Raw genomic sequence first — 16,808 nt, forward strand, 5'->3', positions numbered from 1 at the left:
TGCCGTCGCATCGTCATCACGTCTGTGCTGGTCCGCTGCATCTCTACGCTGTTGCCGGCCCTGTGCGTGTCGCCTCTACCACGCGCACATGGGCGAGCCGCCGTCGCCATGCCATTTATGGCACTACGGCCACACGGGCCACATCGGTTGGGCGCGCACGCCCATTGGTAAGCTCCGGCTCATGGGCCTCCTGGTCCCACCGCTCGCGTCCCATCAAGGTGTGGACGAGCCGAGCCCACCCGCCGCACCGTCTATCTCTTTCCCTCTTTCTCCCTCTGTTTTCCGCCGCCGTCGCGTCGCGTCACGGTGAAGCTAGAGAGCGAGCACCTCTCATCAATTCCTCGGGCTCGTGTCTCTGCCTTCATGTCCCCTCTCCAACGAACCCCACCCCACCTTGACTCGCGTTACACTGACCTCCAATTTTAGAGCTTTGCCCGTCGTCGTGCCGTTAAGGCCTGTCACCGCCCGCGTCATGGCCAGTCTCCACCACTTGACCCCATGCTAATTCCTCTGCACCACTAGCTAGCCTTGGCTCCCTCTTCATTGTGCGCATGCTAGTCGTAGCTCTAGTGCCGCCTTCTCGCCGCTGCCACGGCCGTGCCTTTGCGGTCCGCCGTTCACCTCACCGCGTGCATGTGGCCAGCCTCGCTCGGGTCGTCTCCGGCCAAGATGGCTTCTTAGTAAGGTCACTGGTGGGTTGTCGTGCTCACCCACTACCTCTACCACCTTGTTGTTGCTGTGGCTCACCAGAATGCTGTCGCCATTGTCGCAGGGTGCCCGTCGTCGTGGAGAGGTTCTTCTACGACATCCCGGCTCGTGCAACCGCCGCCCATCATCTCACGTCGAACCCTAGGTGAGCGTCGGTCTCGTAGATAGGTCAGTGTGGGTCCCGTATGGCCGGCGCAAGCGCCAGTGCCACCACGTGCAGGGTGGGCCGGGGGCCTTGCTGTTGTAAAGGGCAGAAAGACCCGAGGGTTCCGTTGCAAAGTCGCTGACTGTAGAAATAGTATGTGTAGTGTTTGTGCTATTTTCTGATAATACAAGGGTGTTTTTGCTAATGTGCCAGCGCGCGTTGGGCCGAAATCAATTTAGCTTTTTCGTGGAGAATATAAATAGCTTTTCATTTGTATTTTTTGAGCTGATCTTTGGTAAAATCATGTAGGTATCTAAAAATTATGAAACCAATTTTATTAAATTTCTAAAATTGTGCTCTATCTATTAGTGTATTTAGTTCATATATATACATGTTGATACCTGGAACTATTAAATCATTTGAGAGTGCTTAATATTATTTGGTTAAATATTGTAGGAATTTTTATGGCAATATGGTGATAGCTGTTGCTTTGAAAATTTTACAGTAGCTTCATGGTATTATTATGTGCTCGCTGTAATTTTTGTAGCCTTAGAATAGGCTAAGTACTAGCGTAGTCAGGTGCTCCTTGTTGTAATATAAGTTAAATCGCTAATAAGAGTAAGATTACATTTTAGTTGCTAAGTTAATATCCATTAGATGAATCCATACCTGTTTTTGTGGAAATGATAGTTATCTTAGTATCTTAGTCATTAGAGCTAGCTTAGTAGTTTACCATGTGCATTTTTATTTTAGGAGCTGTTGTTGCTAAAATACTAAGTGTTGCATCATCATCGCATGCATGTAGAGAACGAGTTGGCGGAGATCATGACCGTCGGAGATCACGAGTTCGAGGAGGTGATCGAGGAGTACGAGGAGAAGATCCTCATGCAGGAGGAGGTCCAGGCATGGATTTAAATAGCGGACTATAGCAACACTATAGCGTCGCTATAGCCTCTGAAGAGAGCTCCCGCTATGCTACTTCTATTTTCCACTATGTCATTTATAACCACTATATTATGCTTTAATGTTGCTAAATTGATTAGCTGTAACTTTAAAATAGCGCTGCTATTTCAACTTTAGCTTTTAGAGTGACAATCTACTTATTATATATTTATCTTTTGCTGTTAAGTTGATCTTTTAGAAAATTGAACACTTGAGTCTCACAAATTATGCTATAATGTCATATTAAATAATATTCCCTAGACTCTTAAAGCCTTGAAAATATATTTGTGTTCAGTAATTTTCACGATTCTTGTGTTTTTATAAAATAATTACTTGATTTTTTATGGTTTTCTTAAAAACCGTTATCTGTCATAGCTCCGCTATAGCTGCGCTATAGCTTTATAGCTTCTGGAAAAAAGATACCGCTATTTGCAATAGCCCGCTATTTTAAACCTTGGGTCCAGAAGCCGCCACTGACTGACTGAGCTGACACCCCGTTTGCTCAAGGCAAGTTGAAAGCTCTAGTTTGGTTTTGGTTAATTGATGAAACCCTAAGTGCTAACCTAGTTTATCAAAGTGATTATGAGATATGTAGCACTACTCCAAGTGATGAAGCAATAGCGAAATGCAAATTAGTTGTGGCAAGCTCTTTAGTGTAATTAGAATTGAGAGCTTGCTTTGTTATTTTAAGTTCATCTAGTGGAGCTCTTTAGAGTAGCAAGATTGAGAGCTCTTAGTGAGTAATAACATTGCAAGTTGTGTGCCTAGTAATCATTGCAACTAGAATTGTTGGATAGGTGGCTTGCAACCCTTGTAGAGCTAGAGCAAGTTTGCATTTCGCTATTTGTCATACTAATCAAATTGCTCTAGTTGATTTGTAGATTTTTTTAAATAGGCTATTCACCCCCCTCTAGCCATATTAGGACCTTTCATAAGCCCCGGTGCATAACCCTTATTTTGAATAATCATTGCATATATATATGTGATGTGCATTTACGTTATAGGCTTATTGTTGAAACTATGTGCATAGATAAACCTACCTATGAGTCCTAATAGCATAGGTCGAGTAGCTGCTATGCTTAGGCTATCAGTAGCGTGAGTAACCTACTATTACTCGCAATAGATGATTATTATTATCATTCTTATAATAAATGGTGAAAAAGAAATGGAGACCGGGCAGGGATATGGTACGGGTATTGGTAGGTTTAAGAGGTTGTGTCCTGTGGCCAACGGGGCATAGCTTGGTTACATAGTTTTCTCTGTCCGTGTCAGTTAAGGACCGGCCATTGCATTGGATTCTAGTCAGGTCACAGACTTATTATCCTGAGCACATACTTGTTTATAGGAGCAGAGAAGGCTCGTTGCTCTCTTGTCGTGGGTTCCGGCTCTTTCCGGACCGACTAATTGGAGGTGGGGATGGTGGACGTCTAAGCACCACACTGAGTCTGGGACTCAGGTGTGGGGGCTTGGAGTCCAAGTTTGGACGGAGACCTAGACCCCTTGACAGAAGAGTGGTGGGTTGGTCCTACTTGTGCCTGGGGTATAAGCGGAGTGTGTGTTTTGGGGTACCTAGTTGGGCTACATTGGTTCATAAATCGCCATATAATACTGTACGACTTGTCTACGATCTAGCACCGTAGTAAGAATTGGAAGATGAAAGATGGTGAAATAGATCTGATTGTTCAACTCTTGCTTGAAAGTAGAACATGTGCTTACATAGAATGGCTAGATAATAAACTAATCATGACTGCTAATAAGAACATCCATAAGGATTCACTACTAGTAATGCTTTTCGCAAAAAAGAAACCCAGCAAACCATAAAGCTTATCATATCATTTGGAGTCGAGAAGTTATTCCCACTAGTCGGGTAAGTCTTGCGAGTACATTGTGTGCTCAGGGTTTATTTACCCCCATTGCAGGTGCAGCTTGAGGAGCAGCTGTTGAGTGGAGGATTCTTCTGGTGGGCATAGACGGATCCTTGTATCTTACCGCTAGATGTTTATTTCAATTCCGCTGTTTCAATTCCGCACTCTGAACTTGGTATTGTAATAATGTATTTCTGAGAACTCTTGATGTATGAAATGGACTAAGTATTGTAAACTCGTTCTCATTATTGGATCCTAGAGGAAAAACGTGGATTGTTTGAGTTCTCCCTTGGGGTGTGCTCGACGGAACCGTCCGATGTAGCTTACTTTCGGGGTGCTTAGTGTCTAGTGGAAGACAAAGCGTCTCCGAAGGTGTGTTATTTCGGATGGTTCTGCCACAGGTGTGCTCCTTGTCGTACTGCTCCTCGAGCAGTAGGTAGGAGCGGGCGGAGAGGAAAGTATGCGGTGATCACAGGGACGGCGTGGCGATACTTGGGGGAGAGACCGCAGTGCATGTTGAGGACCTGGGAGGTCTCGCGCATGGGTTGCCCGACGTCGCGCAGAGCGTCGGTGAGTTGCTTCAGGCGGCCAGTGTAGGTCTTGATGTCCATGTCTCCTTGGACCAAGCCCCTGACTCGGCCTCCAGGTAGACAGCTCGATGAAGCTCGTGATCGCGGAACTGATCATGGATCGCGTTCTATATGGTGTAGGTGGTGGCCTTTGGAGCGCGGACATCCTTGGACACCGTGTTGTAGATCCAGCTGAGGATGCACTGGTCTACCATTGCCCACTCTGGATCATGGCGGTTGGCGGTGGTAGGAGAGGTGAGATGGGATTCGATGCCGAACTTGCCGATGAATGCATCAAAGAAGCAGCGCCACTCGGTGTAATTCGACTCGGCAAGATCGCGCTCGACGGGATGTAGGATTTGATGTTGACGGTTTGGAGCACGGTGGCCGGGAGCGGAGCCGGTGGCGACAACAGTATAGGACTCGACGTCAATGGAGGAGGAGGAGGAGGATTCGACGTCGGAGACGTCGGCGTTGAAAAGCGGGTTGTCGTCCATGGAAGCGGTTCGCGGCGAGCGCGTGGGAAGAAGAAGCAGCGGAAAAAGGGAGGACGGCCGCGGCGAGCACGGTGGTCGCGGCGCGGCGGGCATAGCGAGCGCGAAGGAGCGATTCAGGAGATTTGCGGTTCAGGAGATGACCCGCGCTGCTGATACCATGTAGAAGAATGGGAGCCAACACATCTTCGTATTGATCTCAATGTATGTATATAGAGTACATCAGGTGGTTGCTGTAATGGGCAACCGAGTCTACACTACCGCACGACGTGCGTGTGTGAGCGACGCGAGAGCGCGTGCGGCGTCGGTCAAGGCGGCGGCAGTTGCGCTGAGCTGTTCCAGAGTCCTGCTGCTCAACAATCATCATAAAGATCAAGTTCAGCAGCAAAGAGAAGTACAAAACCTCCAATGCAATCTCTAACTGAACCACAGAAGATGGAAGCACCTCTGGCACTGAGGACGAGAGGGCAGCCGATGAGTTACCCATAGAAAAATGACAAATCTTTTAGTTCTTTCTTTCTTTCTTTTTGTGAACTTTTCCTATTTTTAATATACACTCATCCATTCCAAATTATAAGTCGTTTTGATTTTCTTGGTACATAGTTTTTACAGTATCTAGACATATACAGTGTATATATCTAGACGCATAATAAAAACTATGTACCTAGAAAAGTCAAAACGACTTAGAATTAACTAGTAGAGTAGGGTACTTTGTTGCTCCTCATGTTCCTCTCAATGAAAGAAAATGAAGAATCAGCATTCTTGAGTGCTTGGCTAATTTGGAACATGCATGGTTGCAGCTGAAATCAGCCAACAGCAAACACAAATCCTGTGGGCTGCTGCTCAGTGCTCACTGTCTGTCTACCAGCACCTGGGTGCAGCATAGATACCGGATCCAGGCATGGGGCCACGGGCTGTGCCGGGGTCAAGAACTGCATGCATGCATGTGTACTACTGCTAGCTGAGGATGTTGATCGATCATATCCACTCGCCTCCTGAGTCCTGATGCCTACCCCTCTCCCGCGAGTGGTCACACTGCTGCTTGCTACCAGAGTACTGGTAGTACCAAGTAGCTGTATTTTTCATAGTGATGCGTATATGACGAGTTGCATTGGTGGCCAAGGATCGAGATGTGATCGCCCTCTGCCTCTGATGCATCCATCATACTTACAAGAGGGTCTGTTTGGATTGAGACCTGTCAGTCAAGCCAATATGGAAGTAATCATAGCTTCAGACATCTAAAATCGAACATATATATATGGGTTATCTGGTCCATCTAGACAGATTTTCCAAACAACGATCCAAGCAGTGACCCGCGGTGCATGACACCACAGAGATCGACACTGTGCTAGCTAGCGGTGTGTGTCTGTGACCCTGTGTGATGACCACGGCGCCGGCCGCTGTCGTCGTCGTCGCCGGAAAAACGGCCGGGGAGACCGCATCCACGTCGTGGTCATGCATGCCCGGCCGTGTTCGTGCAGCCGGCCAGTAGTCGACCGATCAAGTGAAGCAAAATAAAGAGTATACGTACGTAGTACCAATAAGTAGAGATCGGATCAATCGCCGTGTCCTGTCCTGGTAGGAGGTTAGTACGACTCCGTAGTAGCTGACTAACTGTGTTCCTGATCGAGTTAAGTAGAAGGTGCGTGTGGTTTCATGCATGGCGACAGCAGCCTATATTCCAAGTTGCCAAATGGACGAATTGAAGGACGGCCGAATTAAGGTTAGATGTGCATGCCTGCCAGCCATTGAATATTGCTGCTATAGAAGGTTCCATGTGTGTGTGAAGCTAAAAAGACATATACTCACATACAAAGTTGTTTGTGAAAACATAATGGTGGTCCTGGAAGCTAAAGAGACACACAAAGTTGTTGCGTTCCTGGTGCTTCTCGATCGTTGCCTGCTCTTTTGCCAATTCAACGAGCATAAGGTTACGTTACGTGTACGTCTCGATCTGTAAGTGTAGTCCCACCAATGCAAAACCGTGGGCTGCCTCTGTGCCTGCCCGCCCGGCCACTCGCCATCAGTCGATCTGTACGATGTCATTGAATCCATAATACTAGATACATACTGTACGTAGATGCCACTAGTGGTGCAGCACAACACATTGGTGGTAGGCCTGCAGCTACTGCCGCACCAAACAAGCTGTTACTACAGTACTCATCTCATCGAGGCTACATGGCCTCCAGCCAGCAAAAACGACGTGCAGGATGGTGGTGGTGGGTCTCAGCTGTGCCTCTTTAAAGCAAAATAAAGCCCATAATTTTAGGCCCAGTGGACTCCCAGGGACTATTCAAAATATGGCCGACATCTGGTGTGCGGGAATTCACTCGGTGTCGCGAGATGCCAAGAGGTAGACCCAGAGACCGCACGATGCGGGATCAGCGACTCCGCCGGCAAGCTGCGGCATGCGACGCTCCCTATCTCTCTTCCGCTCGGGCTGATCAAGGGACTACCCTGCGCGTAGTTGTCCAGCCTCGATTGGGACGCGACCTAGAGTTTGGAACTTGGGGAAGCTGATCTCAACGGCAATGGCGGAAAGTTCAGTCGTGAAGTTGAAGGATAAGAAGAAGAAGGCGAAAGTGGCAAGGTAGCAGCGGTGGAGTTCTTTTTTTGGTGGACTCCGAGGAGGGAGCCTGCTCGACGCTATGAATTCTCAGCTGGAGCTGTTGCGGATTGGGCAACGCTGCGACAGTGAAAGAGCTTTGTGAGTTAGCGAAGAAAGTTGCCCCTACCGTGCTTTTTGTCCTTGAAAGTCAGGTCCACCGAGCACGGGTGAGGGTGCCCTAGGTTTCGACAATGATTTCGTTGTAAGTAGCTCAGGGCGCAGTGGTGGCCTTGGAATTTTTTTGGAACAACAATACCAGGGTTGAATCGTTACCGTACTCTCAATATCACATTGATACTATTATTACAGAGAGTGTGGGTGAGACGTGGCGTTTGACGTCTGTCCATGTGTCTATGGTTAGGCATAGGTTTCAGAACTCCACGAGACATGGGAATGTTGAAGTTCATTAAGGCTTCATCTTATCTGCCATGGATGTGCATTGGAGATTTCGATGAAGTCCTCCTTCAATCAGAACATGAAGGAGTACTAGAGCGCAGCCGAAGCCAGATTGCTGGTTTTCGGGAGATGGTAGATGTCTGTGGTGGTGGAACTAGGGGTTCGAAGGTCGCAGGTGGACCTATGAAAAGAAAGTGGCTGGTGGTTCCTACTGTCGAGTTCGGTTGGACCTTGCGTTGGTGTGTGCTGAGTGGAGCGCTAGATTTTCGCTAGCCTACGTCCGGCGTTTGACCTCAGTGGTGTTTGACCATAGGCCTATTGAGTTGCGAGGGGAGGCCAGATCACAAAATTCATCGGGCAGACAAGGTAAAAAGGCCTTTTTCGGTATGATCTAATGTGGGAGCGACACTCTGATTTTAGGAACGTGCTTGCACAAGCCTAGACTGACCATCGGGGCAGACTCATGGCTGATCGAGGGGAATCCAATTGTAGCTATCAAACACTTTTACCTATTTTCTCTCTCTTAGAACATGTCCATCGGTACCTAGTACCTCTTCTATTTGCATAAAATTGTAATATTAGGGTAATTATGGTTCTTTTTTCTACAGTTGTCCTCAATATCTCACCTTTTTTTTTGGTCAACAACATTTTCCTCGCCTCCCTTTAAATAATAGGGAGTCGCATCTCTCCCAATAACATGGAGACCACCCCAACGATCTCAGCTATTTTTTTCATACACACCCATGGGCCCCACAACTTATATGAGTATTGGGAGATATCTATATATATGTTGGGGAGCACGAATTATTAGAGCCTGGTTGAGATGCTCTTTTTATGCATTTTATCCTTTAAACCCTAGTTATTTCCCAACATCATGTGATGTTCTTCTCTCGTCTCTATGGCATGATAAGGTGTCCTAATTGGTCTACCAAGTCTAGGGCATCGTATGCACTTATCCCAATAAGGTCTCTTTTGGTCAATTGTTTGATGGATCGATGGAATAGAAATGTGTATATTTAGAGATCCAATTAAAGAGGTCATTGAAGGTTATTTTTCAGGACCTAAAGAGTCTCTTGAGGTTGCTTGAAAAAGGTTTTCATTTATTCCAGGACCCCACCCGCCAGCTAACACATTCTCCGGTTTAGCGCTCATGCAGCAGGAGGCCCCGTCACGGTGGGCCAGGCCAAAGCCCACGTAACTAGAGGCCCAATTATCCATCCACCAGCCTTGCCCACTGCAGCCCACTTCCACAGTTCCTCGTGAAAGTCATTAATGTTTTAAGGGGCTTTTACATGTATGTCATTAAAAAAGTTTGTAATTATACATAAGCCATTAAAAAAATTGACCGCACACGAGTGCCATCGTTCTGAACTTCTTTGCTCTCCACGCCATTCCGTCGGTGGTCTGTTATCTTTTCACCGTTACATGTGGGCCCGATCAGTCAAAAGGTCCAAAATACCCTTAGAGTAGAGAAGAGTAATGAAGTTTTGTTTCCCCCCTGTGCCACTCCCTGGCTAAGCGTTTTGGCGCCAAACTGATTGGCGTTGACCCTTCTTGACCACACTAATTTAATTGATATTCAAATTATTTGCAAAAAAAAAATAGTTTTGAACATTGTAAATTTGAAAATCTCGCTACTCTTGTATTAAACAACAACCTATTCCGACGGGCAATACTTTTGTTCCAGCTGGTATCAAGACTAAAATCAAAACAAAATAATAATAAGTCAAACTAATATTTTTTAAAAAAAAAAATCAAGATTCCTTTCCAGAGCGTCGAACGCCTTCTGGGCGTATTTGAGGCGGCCAGCCGGCCACACTTGGCGTACATGTCAACGAACGGTTGTCTCATTGTACACGTCCGGCTCGAGCTGATGCCTGAGGAAGAAGCAATGGGCTTCCATGCCATGGGCAAGCAGCCCCAAGCTGGCCAGTGGCCAGAGACTTGAGTATAGGCTCGACATGGAGCTGGAGTCCGGTCGCATCCCTCGCTCCAGCATGCTCCGAACAAAGCCGAACGCTTCCTGGTCGCGCCCATGACGCGAGCAGCCGGACAGCACGACATTCCATGTCGCGAGGCTGGGCTCGAGCCGGTCCGACATCGCCATGCGCTCCGCGTGGTCCAGCGCGCCGTCAACGAGGCCAAGCCGCGCACAGCAGGCGACAACGGTGTTCCACGCGACGGCCGACGAGCGTGCACCCTTTCACCTTCAAGTCCTCCACGTCCTTCTCGTCCTTGTACCGCCCCAGGCTGCCGACGCTGATGCCGTGGCCGGGGCCGCACTTGACGCCCTCGATCCGGATCATCTTGCTGCCGGGGCCGACGGAGATGCAGTCGTCGCCGACGCCGATGGTGGTGCCGCTGATGGTCACGTTGCTGGAGTCGCCGATGTGGATGCCGTCCGTGTTGGGGCTGTTGCCGGGGGCCGTCACCGTCACCTTGTCGATCAGCACGTTCTTGCTCGCGAAGATGTTCAGGTGGAAGAACTTGCTGTTCGCCAGCGTGATGCCGCGGATCTGGGCGTTCGTCACAAAGTCCAGCACCAAGCTCTGTCCATTTGCATGCATGGCATTTCAATCAATCAGTACTAGCTGTATCATTTTCGAGAGAGAGAGAGAGAGAGAGAGAGAGAGAGCAGGCCGAGAGACAGATCGAGAGAAAGAAAACACACATACATTGGGGAGGATCTTGCAGTTGTAGGAATGCTGGCAGTCGTTCTTGTTCCACACCAGGGCGCCCTGCCCGTCGATGGTGCCGTGGCCGTTGATGGACAGGTTCTCGACGTTCTCGATCTCGATCCAGTTCTTCTTGTACGCGTTGAGGTCGCCTGTGCCGAGCAGGTTGCCGTCCAGGCGGATGATGATGGAGGACTTGCAGGGGCCCGACAGCTCTAGCCCGCCCGTCAGGTAGTTGCCCGGCGGGATGACGATCATCTGCACCCCCGTCGCGTCGCACGCGTTCTTCCACGCCTTGAGGAGCATCGGGGTGCTGTCCGACTTGCCGTCGTCCTTGGCGCCCAGCTGCGCGATGTCCAGCGGGCCCGCGGGCACCGACGGCGCGCCTCCCTGCGCGCGCGCGGCGGGCGACACCGCGGCCATCACCAGCAGCGCGGCCATCGCCAGCACCGCGGCCATCACCAGCAGCGCGGCGGGCGACACCGTGGCCATCACCAGCAGCAGAGAGGGGTACTATAGACATTTATACTGACCGGACCTATATGTAACGGTGAAAAACTAACAGACCACTGATGGAATAACTTGGAGAGCAAACAAGTTCAGAACGATAGCACTCGTGTGCGGTCAATTTTTTTAATGACGTATGTATAATTACAAAATTTTTTAATGGACATAAACCCTCTAGAACCCGTCTCTTGCGTGAGCGCGGCCGCCGTGCTCCCACAGCGCCGCGCTCCATGCTCCCACAGAGACAGAGGTCGCCGGAGCCGGACCATCGTCTCCCAATCCCAACCCAGCCCGCACACCCAAACCAAACTCGGCTTCCGACTGGGCCGCGACCTCCTCAAGCTCCACCGCGCGGCGCCGGCCACCGCCTCCCGTCCCTGGAGCCGTCGCTTTACGCGGGCCTCCTCCGGCGCGCGTCGCGGGGCCGGTCGCTGCCGCTGGCCAGGCTCACCCACTCCCACATGATCCGCGCGGGGTACCGGCCGGGCCTGTTCCTGAGCAACAACCTACTGGCCGCCTACGTCCGCTGCGCCGACACGCGGAGCGCCCGACTCCTGTTCGACGGGATGCCGCGCCGGGACGTCGTCACCTGGAACACGCTCATCGCCGGGTACTCCACCCAGGGCTCCGCGCGCTTGGCGCTCGGCGCGTTCCGGGACGCGCGGCGGGATGGCGCCGTCGCCGTGGATAGGTTCACCTACGCCGCGGTGCTGGCCGCGTGCGGTGGCGCCGGGGACTGGAGGAGCGGACGCGCCGCGCACGGGCTGGCTGTGGTCAGCGGGCTCGCGCGGACCGCGTTCGTGGCCAACTCGGTGATTGACATGTACGCCAAGTGCGGGATGATTGACGAGGTGAGGCTGGCGTTTGATCGAGCCGAGGAGCGGGATGAGGTTTCGTGGAACCTGCTCTTGTCCGCGTATGTGCGGATGGGATGGCCAGAGGTCGCGGTGAATGTGCTTGTCTGGATGCACCGGTCAGGGGTGAAGCTCGATGCTTTTGCCCTGGGTGGGATCCTGAAGGCTTGTTCTGAGCTCGAGGATTCAGAGGATGTACGGAGGATGCTTCACGGTTGTGTGATTAAGGTTGGTTTGGACTTGGATGTGTTTGTTGGGAGCACCATGGTGGACATGTATGCTAAGAATGGTGGATTGGAGGAGGCCATCAAGGTGTTTGGTAGCATTCCAAGCCAGAATGTGGTAATTTACAATACCATGATAGCAGGGTTTGCTCGGTTAGGTAACGATCCCTGTCCTGAGATTAGAATGGAAGCAGTCAGGATTTATTCAAACATGTTGCGGAGGAGGATTAGACCGTCCAAATTTACATTCAAGAGCATGCTTGAAGTGTGCAATTTGACCAATGCGGTACGATGTTGGAGGCAGATACATGCCCATGTTATACTCTTTGGGTTCGAAGATGATGAGTTCATTGGAAATGCACTGATTAATTTGTATTCAAAAGTACGTCTAGTTGATGATAGTCTGAGATGCTTCCATAGGACTCCCAAGCAAAACATTCTTACATGGACTTCTATGATTACAGCATTTGTGCACAATGAACATTCTGATAAGGCACTAAACTTATTCAGAGAGCTTCGTTATACAGGTGTGGAGCCTGACCAATTCACCATGTCAGGTGTGATGAATGCCTGTGCTGATCTGAGTATGCCAATAGCATGTGAACAAATACACTGTTATGCAGTCAAATCTGGATTCGATCAGTTTACTCTTTGCGGCAATTCACAGATCGAGATGTATAGGTGTACAGGTGATCTTAAGGCTGCAAAGAAGACATTTGAGCGAATACCATCCCTGGATACTTTCTCGTGGTCTGAAATGATCTTGAGCTATGCAGTGCATGGACATGAAAGAGAGGCTCTACTGCTATTTAAGAAAATGAGGGATTGTAGTGTCATGATAAATGAGTTTGCATTTCTTGCTGTTCTCGTTGCTTGCAGCCATCAGGGACTGATAGATGAAGGTTTCAGGTATGCATTTTTGTTTTCTTCAAGAGTAACATATCACCTGTTTCTTTGTTTTCTTAGATAAGTAGTTGCCTTCCTCCTGCCTACCTGTAACATACTTGTGGTAATTTACAAGGGATTTACATAGTCATCGTCCTACACAAAAATTAAATGCAAGAACAAGGTGGAGATGAGACTTTGAGAATTGTTTATAGAAAATTAGTAATGCCAACAGTAGATGATGGAACGAAATCTTCCTAAAAATAAACTGCCATCGTTCCATATTTTACACCATGAATTCTTCTCCTGCACTAAAAAAATGGCATGCTGCATTAGCTGATATGCATAACCCAAAGAGAAACCTGAGGGTCATCCATAAGGTAGCATCGAGGCATGCATTTAGATTACCAGTTGCAAAAACTTGTAGGATTGTCAAACTTGAAGTGACACCACCAGTGCCGGTCCCAAGCCCGGATGTAAAAGGTGGGGGGTTTAAGTTGACATACCTTTTTCTGTTGCTTGTCGCCACTTAGCAGACAATGCTGCTAATCATACTGTAGCCTTGAAGAATTTTAGATGTCTACTACTTGGCATGTAGTCCTAATTGCAGAATTTACTATACAACTACACAGCAAAATGGATGCATCTTCCATTTCCTTTTTTACTTATTTCCCACTTCTGAACATTGTTTATAACTGATCACATGTTTTTTTCTATTGTAATGCAGGCATTATGAGAGCATGGTGTCAGATTACAGCTTTGTCCCGGATGTGAAGTATATAGGTTGCATGGTTGACCTCCTAGGCCATGTTGGGAAGGTGGCTGATGCTGAAGATTTTATAAATAGTTCTGGATTAGAAAATGATGCGGTACTTTGGCATACACTATTGCGTGCCTGCAGAATCCATGGGGACAAAGATAGAGGTATAAAAATAGGAGAAAAGCTAATGATGCTTGAGCCTTTTGCTGCTAGTTCCTATGTCATGCTGTACAACTTGTACATGGATGCTGGGAAAATCTCACTTGCTATGAGGACAAGAGGCCAGATGAGAGAGCGAGGAATGACTAAGGAGTCTGGGATTAGTTGGGAAGAATTTGGAGGATCCTGCCATCATTTTGTCGATGGAGATAACTCTTGCTCACAGAAAGATTCAACTTTCACAAGATTGGAAGAGTTGTTGGTCAGGGTGAAACAGAAGACTGAACGAGGCAGCATGAATGTTTGGGAGTTAGGATCCCAAAGCAGAAAGGTCAGTGAGAACTCAATCAGCAAACATGGTGAGTTGTTAGCAGTGGCTCTTGGGTTGTCTACTTTGCCAAACACCGCTCCTGTAAGAGTTATGAAGAACCAGAAGATGTCCTGGGAAAGCCATGAGACGCTGAAGTTGCTATCTGAAAGTGAAAACAGGGAAATAATTATCAGAGATCCAGCTCGCTTTCATCATTTTAGTCAAGGTTCATGCTCTTGCCGAGGCTACTGGTAGTCAGAAGCCATATATGTCTACTCTGGAGTAATATTCTGAGAAGTGTCACTGGAACAGCTTCACCATTCTCACAGGTGAAGTTTGCAAGTAGCGGCTGACATTTAGTGGAACCATACATACATGCAAGTAATTCAAAACTGTCTATATTTTATTTTTGAACAAGTTTAAGGGTTCTTCCTTTTCAGAATGTCAATGCTGGTATACATTGCACCTGTTATAGTCTGTACTCTACTCAAAATTTCTCACTCAGGCCTACGATGATTCAGGTTTTCAGTTTGTACTAACTATCCAAATGTCAAGGCTAGACTATTTCATTGCCTACTCATCTACAAAAGTTATACAGAGGACTCTTCAGTGCTTTGCTGTACATGCAAGTACATGCTATCACCCTAGTTGTATAACACTATACAGGAGAGGAAGAATTAATAGAACTATATTATCTAAAGGGGGAAAAATCTGTGCTGAAGATGAAGAGAAGTCTTAGATGTTTCTCAATCTTGATTCTTGCCTATTCATACCAGCTATGCATTGTGATGTGATATTAACATGCTTTTGCTGGAACACTTTATTTATGTGCTAATGATGTAGACAAATCATTTTTTTCTGTTGGTACTAGCAAATATATCTCATTGAGAAACTATTTATCCATAACAAAGCAGCATGATGATCATTGTAACCTGTTTGCAATTTGGTATCAACCATGCATTGTCTCTGTTGATCTAAATACTGCATCTTTGTAATACCTGCTGAATTATATCTTAAGAAAAGAACTCTTGCAGATATAGCTATATTATTGCCTACTCATAGCAGCTTATAAGTAATTGGAGTACTCAAACTGATGGATAAGTCTCTATGTAGGTCTTTGTGAGGCTGCAGCAGCATGGTGGTATTGCTGCCCATCAAGGACAGCATCCTTGATTGGAGGACAACATCTTAGCATCTAGGACAGCATCTTAGACTAGCATCTTGGCATATGCTTGGCTGGCTAGCAGCCTATAAATATGTATCCCCAACCCCTCAGGTTGGTATAGCATTTGTGTGAGAAATAAACCAGAAAATTGCCCCAACTCCTAGTGTCATCCTCTCTTGATGAGAGTAAGAATTCTGTTACTACCCAGAGTAAGAATTCAGCGACTAACAACTGGTATCAAAGCCGTACTATCCTGTAGCCTGAGCATCTCCTGCTCATCCCCTTTCCCAGCCGCGCAACAGCCCTAGCTGGGAGCAGCAGCAGCTCTGGCCGCTCCTGCTCACTCCTCCCCCTCTGCGCAAGTAGCCCTCTCCCCACGCAGCAGCCCCTCGGTAGCGCGTCATGTCCGCAGGGCAGTCTCAGCGCTCGGTCGCCTCGAGCAGCGGCGTCGGCAGGAGGCCGAACTTGCCGCGGCAGAGGAACGCGAGCGAGCGGCGGCAGAGACCGCTGCGGCGGCGGCAAGGGCGTCGAGGCTGGCAGCGGCGGAATTGGCAGCAGCCAGAGCGGAGGCAGAAGCAGCGGCGGCGGCGGATGCAGCGCGTGCGGTGGCAGCAGAGGTCGAGGCTCTGCGCGGCAGCATCAGCAGCTCCGTTTCTGCTGATGACAGCACCGACGCGGACCTCGAGCTGCTGGGGAGGGAGGCAGCGCGAGCGTGGGCGGCGCAGTGGGCAGTTGCGCACGCCCACGAGCGCGGCGGCAGCCCAGACAGGCGCGGACGCGCCGGCGGCGCTCCTGGAGGAGGCGCGCACAGCGGTGGCGTTCCTGGAGGAGGCGCGCACGGCAGTGGCGCTCCAGGAGGAGGTGCGCACAGCGGTGGCGCTTCAGGAGGAGGCGCGCACGGCAACGGTGGCGGACGGGTCGATGGAGAGCGCGGCCTTCACAGGCAGCGTGGCTCTCTCTCTCCGGATCGGTACCGTGGTTACCACGGGCTCCAGGCTGTTGTCAGGGACGTCGGCCCCGGCGGTGGGTGGCCTACCCTCACTAAGACCAACTACGTCGAGTGGGCTGCGGTGATGAGGGTAAAGCTCCAGGTGCGGCACATGTGGGAGGCAGTCCGGTACGGTGACGTCGACTACGACCAGGATCGACAGGCGCTGGATGCCCTCATCGCCGCAGTCCCGTCCGAGATGCAGTTCTCGCTTACCAACAAGCGGACTGCTAAGGAGGCTTGGGACGCCATCGCTGCGGCATGCATCGGCAGCGACCGCGCCCGTAAATCCACACCGCAGGCACTTCGCAAGGAGTGGGAGAACCTGGCCTTCAAGCCAGGTGAGGACGTTGATGACTTTGCTCTCAGTCTCAACACTCTGTTGCAGAAGATGGTGCAGTTCGGCGATGACACCTACGGCGAGGAGAGAGCTGTCGAAAAGCTTTTCCGCTGCGTTCCCGAGAAGTACAAGCAGATGGCTCGCTCGATCGAGTCCCTGCTGGATCTCTCCACGATGTCGACCGAGGAGGCGATAGGTCGCCTCAAGGTCGTCG

The 16,808-nt window shown here is 49.3% G+C and overlaps 2 protein-coding genes across 2 annotated transcripts; one reads left to right on the forward strand and one right to left on the reverse strand.

Annotated features, from left to right (window-relative positions):
• Positions 1–9,844: 9,844 nt before the first annotated feature.
• LOC136472957 (exopolygalacturonase-like) lies at positions 9,845–10,861 on the reverse strand. The gene is made up of 2 exons (XM_066470656.1): positions 10,403–10,861; positions 9,845–10,276 (listed from the first exon to the last, which is right to left on the reverse strand). Exons 1-2 carry the CDS (start codon positions 10,859–10,861, stop codon positions 9,860–9,862), a joined length of 876 nt encoding a protein of 291 aa, XP_066326753.1. The 3' UTR covers positions 9,845–9,859.
• A 263-nt stretch (positions 10,862–11,124) lies between these two features.
• LOC136472958 (pentatricopeptide repeat-containing protein At3g13880-like) lies at positions 11,125–14,979 on the forward strand. The gene is made up of 2 exons (XM_066470657.1): positions 11,125–12,896; positions 13,600–14,979. The coding sequence occupies exons 1-2, from the start codon at positions 11,140–11,142 to the stop codon at positions 14,354–14,356; spliced, it is 2,514 nt and encodes an 837-aa protein (XP_066326754.1). The 5' UTR covers positions 11,125–11,139; the 3' UTR covers positions 14,357–14,979.
• The last annotated feature ends 1,829 nt before the right edge of the window (positions 14,980–16,808 follow it).

Source organism: Miscanthus floridulus, chromosome 8 (assembly GCF_019320115.1).
Source record: "Miscanthus floridulus cultivar M001 chromosome 8, ASM1932011v1, whole genome shotgun sequence".
Classification (NCBI taxonomy): domain Eukaryota; kingdom Viridiplantae; phylum Streptophyta; class Magnoliopsida; order Poales; family Poaceae; genus Miscanthus; species Miscanthus floridulus.